Source organism: Salvelinus sp. IW2-2015, unplaced genomic scaffold (genome assembly GCF_002910315.2).
Source record: "Salvelinus sp. IW2-2015 unplaced genomic scaffold, ASM291031v2 Un_scaffold1776, whole genome shotgun sequence".
NCBI lineage: Eukaryota > Metazoa > Chordata > Actinopteri > Salmoniformes > Salmonidae > Salvelinus > Salvelinus sp. IW2-2015.
This window is the reverse complement of record NW_019943152.1, coordinates 62787-73405: the sequence shown is the minus strand read 5'-3', so window position 1 is coordinate 73405 and position 10619 is coordinate 62787. Positions and strand designations below refer to the sequence as shown.

Below are 10619 nucleotides of genomic sequence, written 5' to 3'. Positions count from 1 at the left end.
CAAATAAGTTATTAGTCGCGTAAACAGTTTAGCAGGTGTTATAGCGGTCCAGCGAAATGCTTATGTTACTAGCTCCAAACACTGCAGTCAGATGTCAAACAATGAAAATAAAAAAGGCAAGGAATCAAGAACATCTGAATCCAATGAACAACCTAAATAGCACTGTAGCAGAATCAAAATGAAATCCATACAGTATGTACTGTACACCGAGGGGATTTCCACAAGCTAAACTAACTAACTACATGTATGTAATCCATACAGTATGTACTGTACACCGAGGGGATTTCCACAAGCTAAACTAACTAACTACATGTATGTAATCCATACAGTATGTACTGTACACCGAGGGGATTTCCACAAGCTAAACTAACTAACTACATGTATGTAATCCATACAGTATGTACTGTACACCGAGGGATTTCCACAAGCTAAACTAAGAATGGTATTTACAGCAGTGGTACACTACACGGCCAGAAGTATGTGGACACCACTTCAAATTAGTGATTTGGCTATTCAGCCACACCCATTGCTGACAGGTGTATAAAATCAAGCACACAGCCATGAAATTTCCATAGACAAACATTGGCGTAGAATGGCCCATACTGAAGAGGTCAGTAACTTTTAACGGCACCATCATAGGATGCCACCTTTCCAACAAGTCAGCTTGTCACATTTCTGCCCTGCTAGAGCTGTTCCGGTCAACTAAGTGCTGTTATTGTGAAGTGGAGTTTGGCCCGGGCCAGCTCTAGGAAGAGTCTTGGTGTTCCAAACGTCTTTCATTTAAGAATGATGGAGGCCACTGTGTTCTTGGGGACCTTCGATGCTGCAGAATAATTAATCTATGTCGGGGATACAGTATTTAAATACACAGTGTGAAACAGGAAGTGACTAGTGGTTCAATGTCTCTATAACATGGGACAGTATGCGGTGTCAGTGAGTGTGCATCACCTTGTAGACAGCTAGTGATGGCTGTTCAACAGTCTGATGGCCTGGTAATTGAAGCAGTTTTTTTGTCTCTCTGTCTTTGATGCACCTGTAATGTCTTCGAATGTCAGACGGTAGCCGGGTAACAGGCCTACCACTGTCGTCAGCAAACTTGATGATGGAGTTGGAGTCGTGCATGGCCATGCAGTCATGGAGGAATAGGGATGTATGTACTCACAACACCACTTCCTGTTGTTGGTCCAATCCCAGATCCCCCTGCTGCAGCGAGCCCAGGCCCTGTCGCCCCGCCCCCTGTCTCTGCTGGCCAGTGCCTGGAGCGCCCCCGCATGGTTGAAGACCAACGGTGCTCTCACTGYCAAGGGCTCTTTGAAGGGCCAGCCTGGGGGCAAGGAGCACAAGACCTGGGCTAAATACTATGTCAGGTATCATACAGTATACACACCTAAACCTGAACTAAATACTATGTCAGGTATCATACTGTACACACACCTAAACCTGAACTAAATACTATGTCAGGTAGCATACAGTAGACACACCTAAACCTGAACTAAATACTATGTCAGGTAGCATACAGTAGACACACCTAAACCTGAACTAAATACTATGTCAGGTATCATACAGTATACACACAAAGACCTGGGCTAATTACTATGTTAGTTATCATACAGTATACACACAAATACCTGGACTAAATACTATGTCAGTTATCATACAGTATACACACAATACGCAAACATTGGCAGTAGAATGGCCATACTGAAGAGCTCAGTAACTTTTAACGTTGCACCATCATAGGATGCCACCTTTCCAACAAGTCAGCTTTGTCACATTTCTGCCCTGCTAGAGCTGTTCCGGTCAACTGTAAGTGCTGTTATTGTGAAGTGGAGTTTGGCCGGGCGGCCAGCTCTAGGAAGAGTCTTGGTGGTTCCAAATAGAGGTCGACCGATTATGATTTTCAAGCGCGATACCGCGATTATTGGAGGACCAAAAAAGTCGATACCGATTAATCGGCCAATATTTATTTATTTATTTGTAATAATGACAATTACAACAATACTATGATAACACTTATTTTAACTTAAATAATACATCATAAAATCCAATTTAGCCTCAAATAAATAATGAAACATGTTCAATTTGGTTTAAATAATGCAAAAACAAAGTGTTGGAGAAGAAAGTAAAAGTGCAATATGTGCATGAAAGTAACGTTTAAGTTCCTTGCTCAGAACATGGAGAACATATGAAAGCTGGTGGTTCCTTTTAACATGAGTCTTCAATATTCCCAGGTAAGAAGTTATAGGTTGTAGTTATTATGGAATTAATAGGACTATTTCTCTCTATACAATTTGTATTTAATATACTTTGACTATTGGATTGTTCTTATAAGGTTTCTTTAGTATTGCCAGTTGTAACAGTATAGCTTCCATCCCTCTCCTCGCCGCTACCTGGGCTCAACCAGGAACACATCGATAAGAGCCACCCTCGAAGCAGCGTTACCATGCAGAGCAAGGGGACACAACTACTCCAAGTCTCAGAGCGAGTGACGTTTGAAACGCTATTAGCGCTCACCCCGCTAACTAGCTAGCCATTTCACATCGGTTACACCAGCCTAATCTCGGGAGTTGATAGGCTTGAAGTCATAAACAGCGCAATGCTAACCATTTGCGAAGAGGCTGCTGGCAAAACGCACGAAAGTGCTGATTGAATGAATGCTTACGAGCCTGCTGGTGCCTACCATCGCTCAGTCAGACTGCTCTATCAAATCATAGACTTAATTATAACATAATAACACACAGAAATACGAGCCTTAGGTCATTAATATGGTAGAATCCGGAAACTATCATTTCGAAAACAAAAAGTTTATTCTTTCAGTGAATACAGAACCGTTCCGTATTTTATCTAACGGGTGGCAATCCATAAGTCTAAATATTCCTGTTACATTGCACAACCTTCAATGTTATGTCATAATTACGACGTAAAATTCTGGCAAATTAGTTCGCAACGAGCCAGGCGGCCCAAACTGTTGGCATATACCCTGACTCTGTGTGCACTGAACGCAAGAGAAGTGACACAATTCACCTGGTTAATATTGCCTGCTAACATGAATTTAAGTTTAGCTAAATATGCAGGTTTTAAAAATATATACTTCTGTGTATTGATTTTAAAGAAAGGCATTGATGTTTATGGTTAGGTACCGCGTGCAACGATTGTGCTTTTTTTCGCAAATGCGCTTTTGTTAAAATCATCCCTCGGCCATTCCGATTAATCGGTCGAACTCTTGTTACACTACTATGGTGGGCAATGTTCCCAACCTTGTATTTGTCACTGGCGACCTCTAGCGGTAAACTACAATTTACATCGAAGTGACGTACCACAGTGCGCTTGTCATATGACTATCGAGGTCCATACAATTTTGMACAATCCGGATATAGCAGAGAKAATCGATCAGTTGYACATGCGACTCAATACTTGACGTGCACTTTATGACATGTCAAATATCCTGATAAAAACTYGGTAAGAACGAACCTCTGATGCGCGCACTGGTGACAGTTGCGGATTAAAATGACACTAGCTAATGGACTAAAGGAGCCTAACGTTACTCCGTATGTATAATGTAATGGAACAGAGTCATGATCAGGGGCTAGTAGGCTACAGCACCTGTCAGCATGCTGTTGTTATTCTCTGTTCTCTCTACAGATAGAATGCCATTGTCAACAGCACTCATCCCTCTCGCTTTGTTCATTGGAGTAGCAACACGATCCAGAGGTACAGTATGTTATGTATGGCCACTTTCACATGGGAACTAACTAACTAGTCGAATTAAATGTAGAACTAGCCATGACCATGTTTATAACTACTTAACACATAGATAAAGCTTTATGACACATGTTTCTGAACTACATTGTTTAAATCAGCATGTTTACCACTGTTAGTCATGTAATTTATTGACGCTGATGACCCAAGACCCATAGCTTCCCTTCTTGTTATTTATCCTCAAAACACAGCGGCTCCTCATTTCCCTTATGAACGACCCTCTATAACCCTGTGTGTGTGTTTCCTCCCCAGGCAGTGATGAGTGTGTGGCCCGTAACTTTGGCCATGGCTCGGTGGTGTGTGAGTGTAACTCCACCCACTGTGACAGTATTGGGTCGGACACACTACCTGCCTTGGGTCAGTTCCTGTCCTTCACCAGCAGTAAGGCTGGCAGCAGGCTGCAGAGAGGACAGGGACAGGGACAGAAGAACAGCACTGGAGCAGGTGAGAATAGCCTGGGCTGAAAACAACAGCCCCCACTAGCCCAAGGGTGGGAAACAAAAAAGACAAAAGCCTGCACACACTGTTACCCTTCAGGACCTGTACTGACCACCCCCCTCTCTCCATCTCTCCCAGTTCTCAGGCTGACTGTGGTTCCCTACCAGAAGTACCAGAGGATCAGAGGGTTTGGAGGAGCCATGACAGACTCAGCTGCCATRAACATCCTGTCTCTGTCCCCCAGAACACAGGACCAGCTACTACGACAGTACTTCTCTGCTCAGGGTGAGAGGTCAGGGTGTCAGTAAGGGCCATAGCTATAATCATAATTACTAGAATAGTCCTGTCTATTTCACTTGAGTAAGACATTTTATGTCAATGGMACAAACCTGGTCAGATAAAGGCTGAGTTAAGTGTGTATACTGCTGTGCTTTGTGTCCCAGGTATTGGGTACAGTGTGGTGCGGGTGCCCATTGCCAGCTGTGACTTCTCAACCCATCTGTACACCTATGCCGACTCACCTGGAGACTACAACCTGGACAACTTTACCTTAGCACCAGAGGACACTAACATGAAGGTGGCTTAGATAGTCTCTCTGTTTCTCGCTCTCTTTTTTCAGCTCTTTCTCTCCTTTGACTTGTTAGATCGTAAACGTATCAAATTAAAGTTTATTAGTCGCGTAAACAGTTTAGCAGGTGTTATAGCGGTCCAGCGAAATGCTTATGTTACTAGCTCCAAACACTGCAGTCAGATGTCAAACAATGAAAATAAAAAAGGCAAGGAATCAAGAACATCTGAATCCAATGAACAACCTAAATAGCACTGTAGCAGAATCAAAATGAAATCCATACAGTATGTACTGTACACCGAGGGGATTTCCACAAGCTAAACTAACTAACTACATGTATGTAATCCATACAGTATGTACTGTACACCGAGGGGATTTCCACAAGCTAAACTAACTAACTACATGTATGTAATCCATACAGTATGTACTGTACACCGAGGGGATTTCCACAAGCTAAACTAAGAATGGTATTTACAGCAGTGGATCACTACACGGCCAGAAGTATGGTGACACCACTTCAATTAGTGGATTTGGCTATTTCAGCCACACCCATTGCTGACAGGTGTATAAAATCAAGCACACAGCCATGAAATTTCCATAGACAAACATTGGCAGTAGAATGGCCCATACTGAAGAGGTCAGTAACTTTTAACGTTGCACCATCATAGGATGCCACCTTTCCAACAAGTCAGCTTGTCACATTTCTGCCCTGCTAGAGCTGTTCCGGTCAACTGAAGTGCTGTTATTGTGAAGTGGAGTTTGGCCGGGCGGCCAGCTCTAGGAAGAGTCTTGGTGGTTCCAAACGTCTTTCATTTAAGAATGATGGAGGCCACTGTGTTCTTGGGGACCTTCGATGCTGCAGAATATTTAATCTATGTCGGGGATCAGTGAGAAACAGGAAGTGACTAGTGGTTCAATGTCTCTATAACATGGACAGTATACGGTGTCAGTGAGTGTGCATCACCTTGTAGACAGCTAGTGATGGCTGTTCAACAGTCTGATGGCCTGGTATATGAGCAGTTTTTTTGTCTCTCTGTCTTGGCTTTGATGCACCTGTAATGTCTTCGAATGTCAGACGGTAGCCGGGTAACAGGCCTACCACTGTCGAGTCGTGCATGGCCATGCAGTCATGGATGAATAGGGATGTATGTACTCACAACACCACTTCCTGTTGTTGGTCCAATCCCAGATCCCCCTGCTGCAGCGAGCCCAGGCCCTGTCGCCCCGCCCCTGTCTCTGCTGGCCAGTGCCTGGAGCGCCCCCGCATGGTTGAAGACCAACGGTGCTCTCACTGGCAAGGGCTCTTTGAAGGGCCAGCCTGGGGGCAAGGAGCACAAGACCTGGGCTAAATACTATGTCAGGTAGCATACTGTACACACCTAAACCTGGACTAAATATATGTCAGTTATCATACAGTATACACAAAAGACCTGGGCTAAATACTATGTCAGTTATCATACAGTATACACACAAAGACCTGGGCACATGGAGCCTTACAGAGGAGTTGACTTTTCCCCCTCTCTCTGAGTATTCATTCTACTCCCTCAGGTTCCTGGAGGAGTATGCCAAATACAACCTATCATTCTGGGCCGTGACCACAGGCAACGAGCCCTCTGCTGGACAGATGACAACTACAGGTCACATCTCATTTATATTACATGTGTATTAAGGCAGGTACATAATTGACAACAGGAAAAAGTGTTATTTAGTTAGTAATTGCATTCTGGTAATGAAGTTAGTTATAGAGGAAGTACATGTTACAGGTTCTTTTAGCTCAGTTGGTAGTGTATGGAGCTTGTAACGCCAGGGTAGTGGGTGCGATTCCCCAAAATACATCAAATCTATGCACGCTTTGGATAAAAGCGTCTGCTAAATGGCATATATTATAACAGTAATCTGTTTTCTCTGCTCCAGTTTCCAGGCTCTGGGCTTCACAGCAGAGGAGCAGAGGGATTGGGTGGGCCTGGACTAGGCCCCGCCCTGCACACCTCCACACACCCCACACACACCTCCTCATCCTGGACGACAACAGACTGCTACTGCCACACTGGGCTAAAGTGGTGAGAGAGAAGGGACTCTGAAAGAAGAAAAGAACAGGGGTAGGCTTTGAGAGAGGGAGGAAAGGAATGAGAGATGAAGGGATGGGGTAAGGTAGGTCAAGGACAGAGAGTAGAGAGAGTCAACAAAAGAAGGATGCATGGGAAAAGGGGAGAAGTCCATAAAGAAATAGTGATGTTGAAAGTGTACATTTGGACAATATTGAAGTATGCTCCTCCTCCTCCCAGGTCCTCAGTGATGTGCGTGCTGGCAGGTATATCCATGGTGTTGGAGTCCCACTGGTACCTGGAACATCTGGTGCCGGCAGAGCTCTCCCTGGGCACTACCCACCACCTGTACCCAGAATACTACCTGTTTGGAACGGAGGCCTGCGCTGGCTGGAGCCCCACAGACAGAGGAGTACGGCTGGGTAGCTGGGAGAGAGCTGAGCAGTACGCACACAGCATCATACAGGTAAGATAGCCGTATGACCTAGAATGAGGATCGTCAATACGTACTCTTTCTTAGTCGTATGGCTAACGGGTGAGAATGACATCGTACAGGTGTACATGTGAAGGTGTTACTGTAGCAGGTAATTGAACAGGTCAGCATGACATAAGACAAAAATAAGTTGAGTGTGACCTCAATGTTTTGTCAGATTCCTGTGTATGATCTAGTTAGTAGCTTAGGTGCTGATTTTACAGGGGCCAACTGATGAATTGAAGGTGTGTCTGTGAGCTCTGTGTTTTTGTCTCCTTGTTCTTTGTTCGTTCTCGTCCTCATGAAGTCAGTTCTGTGCCATGTCCTTCAGGCGAGTTAAACACATTCATACTGTACTCTACGGCTCAAAACACTGCTCTGTTATGTTGCCCTACGGAACAAGCTAGAATGGTGCTCTCAGTTTATCCATGCCTCCCGCTCTTCCTCCCTCTTGTTTTTCACCCTCCTTTCTCTTCTGAATACTCTGCAGGACTGAAACAGGACTCTCTTACCTGTTCCCTCTCCATTCATGTAGCATCGGAACAGTCCCTCCTCTGAGAATCACAGGATTTTTATGCTGATGCAATGCCAGGTAACACAACAACACAAACTAGACAGTGAATGAGTACTTTCTTCCTCTCTCTACTCTCCCTCTCTTCCTCTCCTCTCTTGTCTGCTGTAGGACCTGAACCACTATGTGGTGGGCTGGACAGACTGGAACCTGGCTCTGGACAAGGAGGAGGGCCCAACTGGGTGAAGAACTTCGTGGACAGCCCCATCATCGTGGACCACAGCCGAGACATCTTCTACAAACAGCCCACCTTCTATAGCATGGCCTCAGGTACTGTCCCACCTTCTATTGCATGGCCCACTTCAGGTACTGTACTGTCTTCTATAGCATGGCTCACTTCAGGACTGTACTGTCCCACCTTCTATAGCATGGCCACTTCAGGCACTGTACTGTCCACCCTTCTATAGCATGGCCCACTTCAGGCTTGTACTGTCCCACTCTATAGCATGGCCACTTCAGGTACTGTACTGTCCCACCTTCTATAGCATGGCCCACTTCAGGCACTGTACTGTCCCACCTTCTATAGCATGGCCCACTTCAGGCACTGTACTGTCCCACCTTATAGCATGGCCCACTACAGGTACTGTCCCACCTTCTATAGCATGGCCCACTTCAGGCACTGTACTGCCTCCACCTTCTATAGCATGGCCACTTCAGGTACTGTCCCACCTTCTATAGCATGGCCCACTTCAGGTACTGTCCCACCTTCTATAGCATGGCCCACTTCAGGTACTGTACTGTCCCACCTTCTATAGCATGGCCCACTTAGCACTGTACTGTCCCACCTTCTATAGCATGGCACTTCAGGTACTGTACTGTCCCACCTATAGCATGGCCCACTTCAGGTACTGTCCCACCTTCTATAGCATGGCTCACTTCAGGTACTGTACTGTCCACCTTCTATAGCATGGCCCACTTCAGTACTGTACTGTCCCACCTTCTATAGCATGGCCCACTTCAGGTATTACTGTCCACCTTCTATAGCATGGCCCTTCAGGTACTGTACTGTCCCACCTTCTATAGCATGGCCCACTTCAGTACTGTACTGTCCACCTTCTATAGCATGGCCCACTTCAGGTACTGTACTGTCCACCTTCATAGCATGGCCCACTTCAGGTCTGTACTGTCCCACCTTCTATAGCATGGCCCACTTCAGGTACTGTATGCCCACCTTCTATAGCATGGCCCACTTCAGGATACTGTCCCACCTTCTTATAGCATGGCCCACTTCAGGTACTGTACTGTCCACCTTCTATAGCATGGCCCACTTCAAGGCTACTTTTTGTCCGCACTTCCTTTCTATTTAGCTTATGGCCCACTTCAGGTACTCTACTGTCCCACCTTCTATAGCATGGCCCACTTCCGGTACTGTACTGTCCCACCTTCTATAGCATGGCCCACTTCAGGTACTGTACTGGTCCACCTTCTATAGCATGGCCCACTTCAGGCACTGTACTGTCCCACCTTCTATAGCATGGCCCACTTCAGGTACTGTCCCACCTTCTATAGCATGGCCCACTTCAGGTACTGTACTGTCCCACCTGGGCAGGTCCGACACCCTGTACCAATACTTTATAAAATGAACCCTTCTTTCCTAACTTACTTGGTGATCACTGATCTGTATGTGTTGAAGTACATATAACACAAGTAAATTAACTCTGCTACACAGTAAGTTCCTGTGGGAGGGGTCTCAGAGAGTGGGTGTGTCCTTCAGTCAGGAAACAAAACTGGAAAGCTCTGCCTTCGTCAGGCCAGACGGGTCAGTGGTGCTTACCATCCTCAACAGGTGGGTGAAAGTGTGTGTGTTAACACTTGATATGTGTGTGTTTGCATGTGTGTTACCTTGATGTGAGACTGTGTGTGTGTTGCAGGTCGTCGTCAGAGGTCCAGTTTGAGGTGTATGATCCTGCTGTGGGTTTCATCTCCTCCAGTGCTCCAGCCCACTCCCTGCTCACACTCGCTTGGAACACACGCTGATCACACTGGAATGGAACACACACATATACAGACAAACACACTCTGACCGCACTGGAATGGAACACACACATCACACACCTTTACTGCCAGGGCCAAAGCATTGTCACAGTCGGCATTACCCCTGTGCTACACTTCCAAAAAACGACCAAACATTTGTCATCTGTCAGCACCATTATCCCTCACTACCAGGTCTGCTACATTTCCACCACCACACTCAACTCCCACCACCATCCAAAGCCCAATGTGCTGCCTCATAACAGCCTGACTGTTCACAGCATACCTGATAACCCTGCAGCATCGTGGGCTCTGCCATTTCTTTGATCAGAGCTTGAAATGTGTGTGTGGTTTAGCCAATACAGCCAAATATGTTGTGTGTTCCTATGTATGCTGTGACTACCTGCACTGATCTTCATCACGCTGGGAAAAGCTCTGGAATGTGTGAATATAGCATGTGATCAAACCAGGGCCAGGTACACTACTATGATCAGACACTGCTGCTGCTTGAGAAGGTCTGACCATTACACCGCTCTGCTAACAARCGTTTCTAAACTGAAATCTGGTTAATAACGGTGTTAACATTATCGCGTGAACATGGTTTATAAAAGAGATCATGTAAAGTAATAATGTACAGAATGTATTAATGCCGTTTAAACCATTTGCCTTTTGAATAAATGATTTGTCTCTATTACYTCTTCACACAAGTATCGGGACTTTTAATGGACAGACAGACCCGATAAAAATCAATGTTACTGGTTTTTAATATTTTTTGGAATTATTAATACATCATAC

General features: G+C 45.4%; 2 protein-coding genes across 3 annotated transcripts in view; both read left to right on the top strand.

Annotated features, from left to right (window-relative positions):
• Positions 1-1646, top strand: part of LOC112071942 (lysosomal acid glucosylceramidase-like) — a 14088-nt gene extending 12442 nt beyond the window's left edge. Inside the window, exon 6 of one of the 2 annotated variants that reach the window (XM_070439567.1) lies at positions 1195-1646. In XM_070439567.1, the coding sequence (XP_070295668.1) occupies positions 1195-1449 (255 nt within the window). In that variant the 3' untranslated portion in view covers positions 1450-1646. The remainder of the gene's footprint in view (positions 1-1194) is intronic. The other variant, XM_024139354.2, reaches the window with a different exon arrangement.
• Positions 1647-3369: 1723 nt separating this feature from the next.
• LOC112071941 (lysosomal acid glucosylceramidase-like) lies at positions 3370-10515 on the top strand. Its single transcript, XM_070439566.1, is given in 19 exon segments — positions 3370-3459; positions 3647-3711; positions 4012-4203; positions 4336-4482; positions 4641-4774; positions 5955-5994; positions 5997-6126; positions 6314-6390; positions 6393-6402; positions 6680-6732; positions 6735-6761; positions 6764-6825; positions 7051-7098; positions 7100-7276; positions 7965-8016; positions 8019-8103; positions 8868-8893; positions 9525-9639; positions 9725-10515. Coding segments are annotated over 19 exon segments (1572 nt in total). The 5' UTR covers positions 3370-3433; the 3' UTR covers positions 9831-10515.
• Positions 10516-10619: the final 104 nt, after the last annotated feature.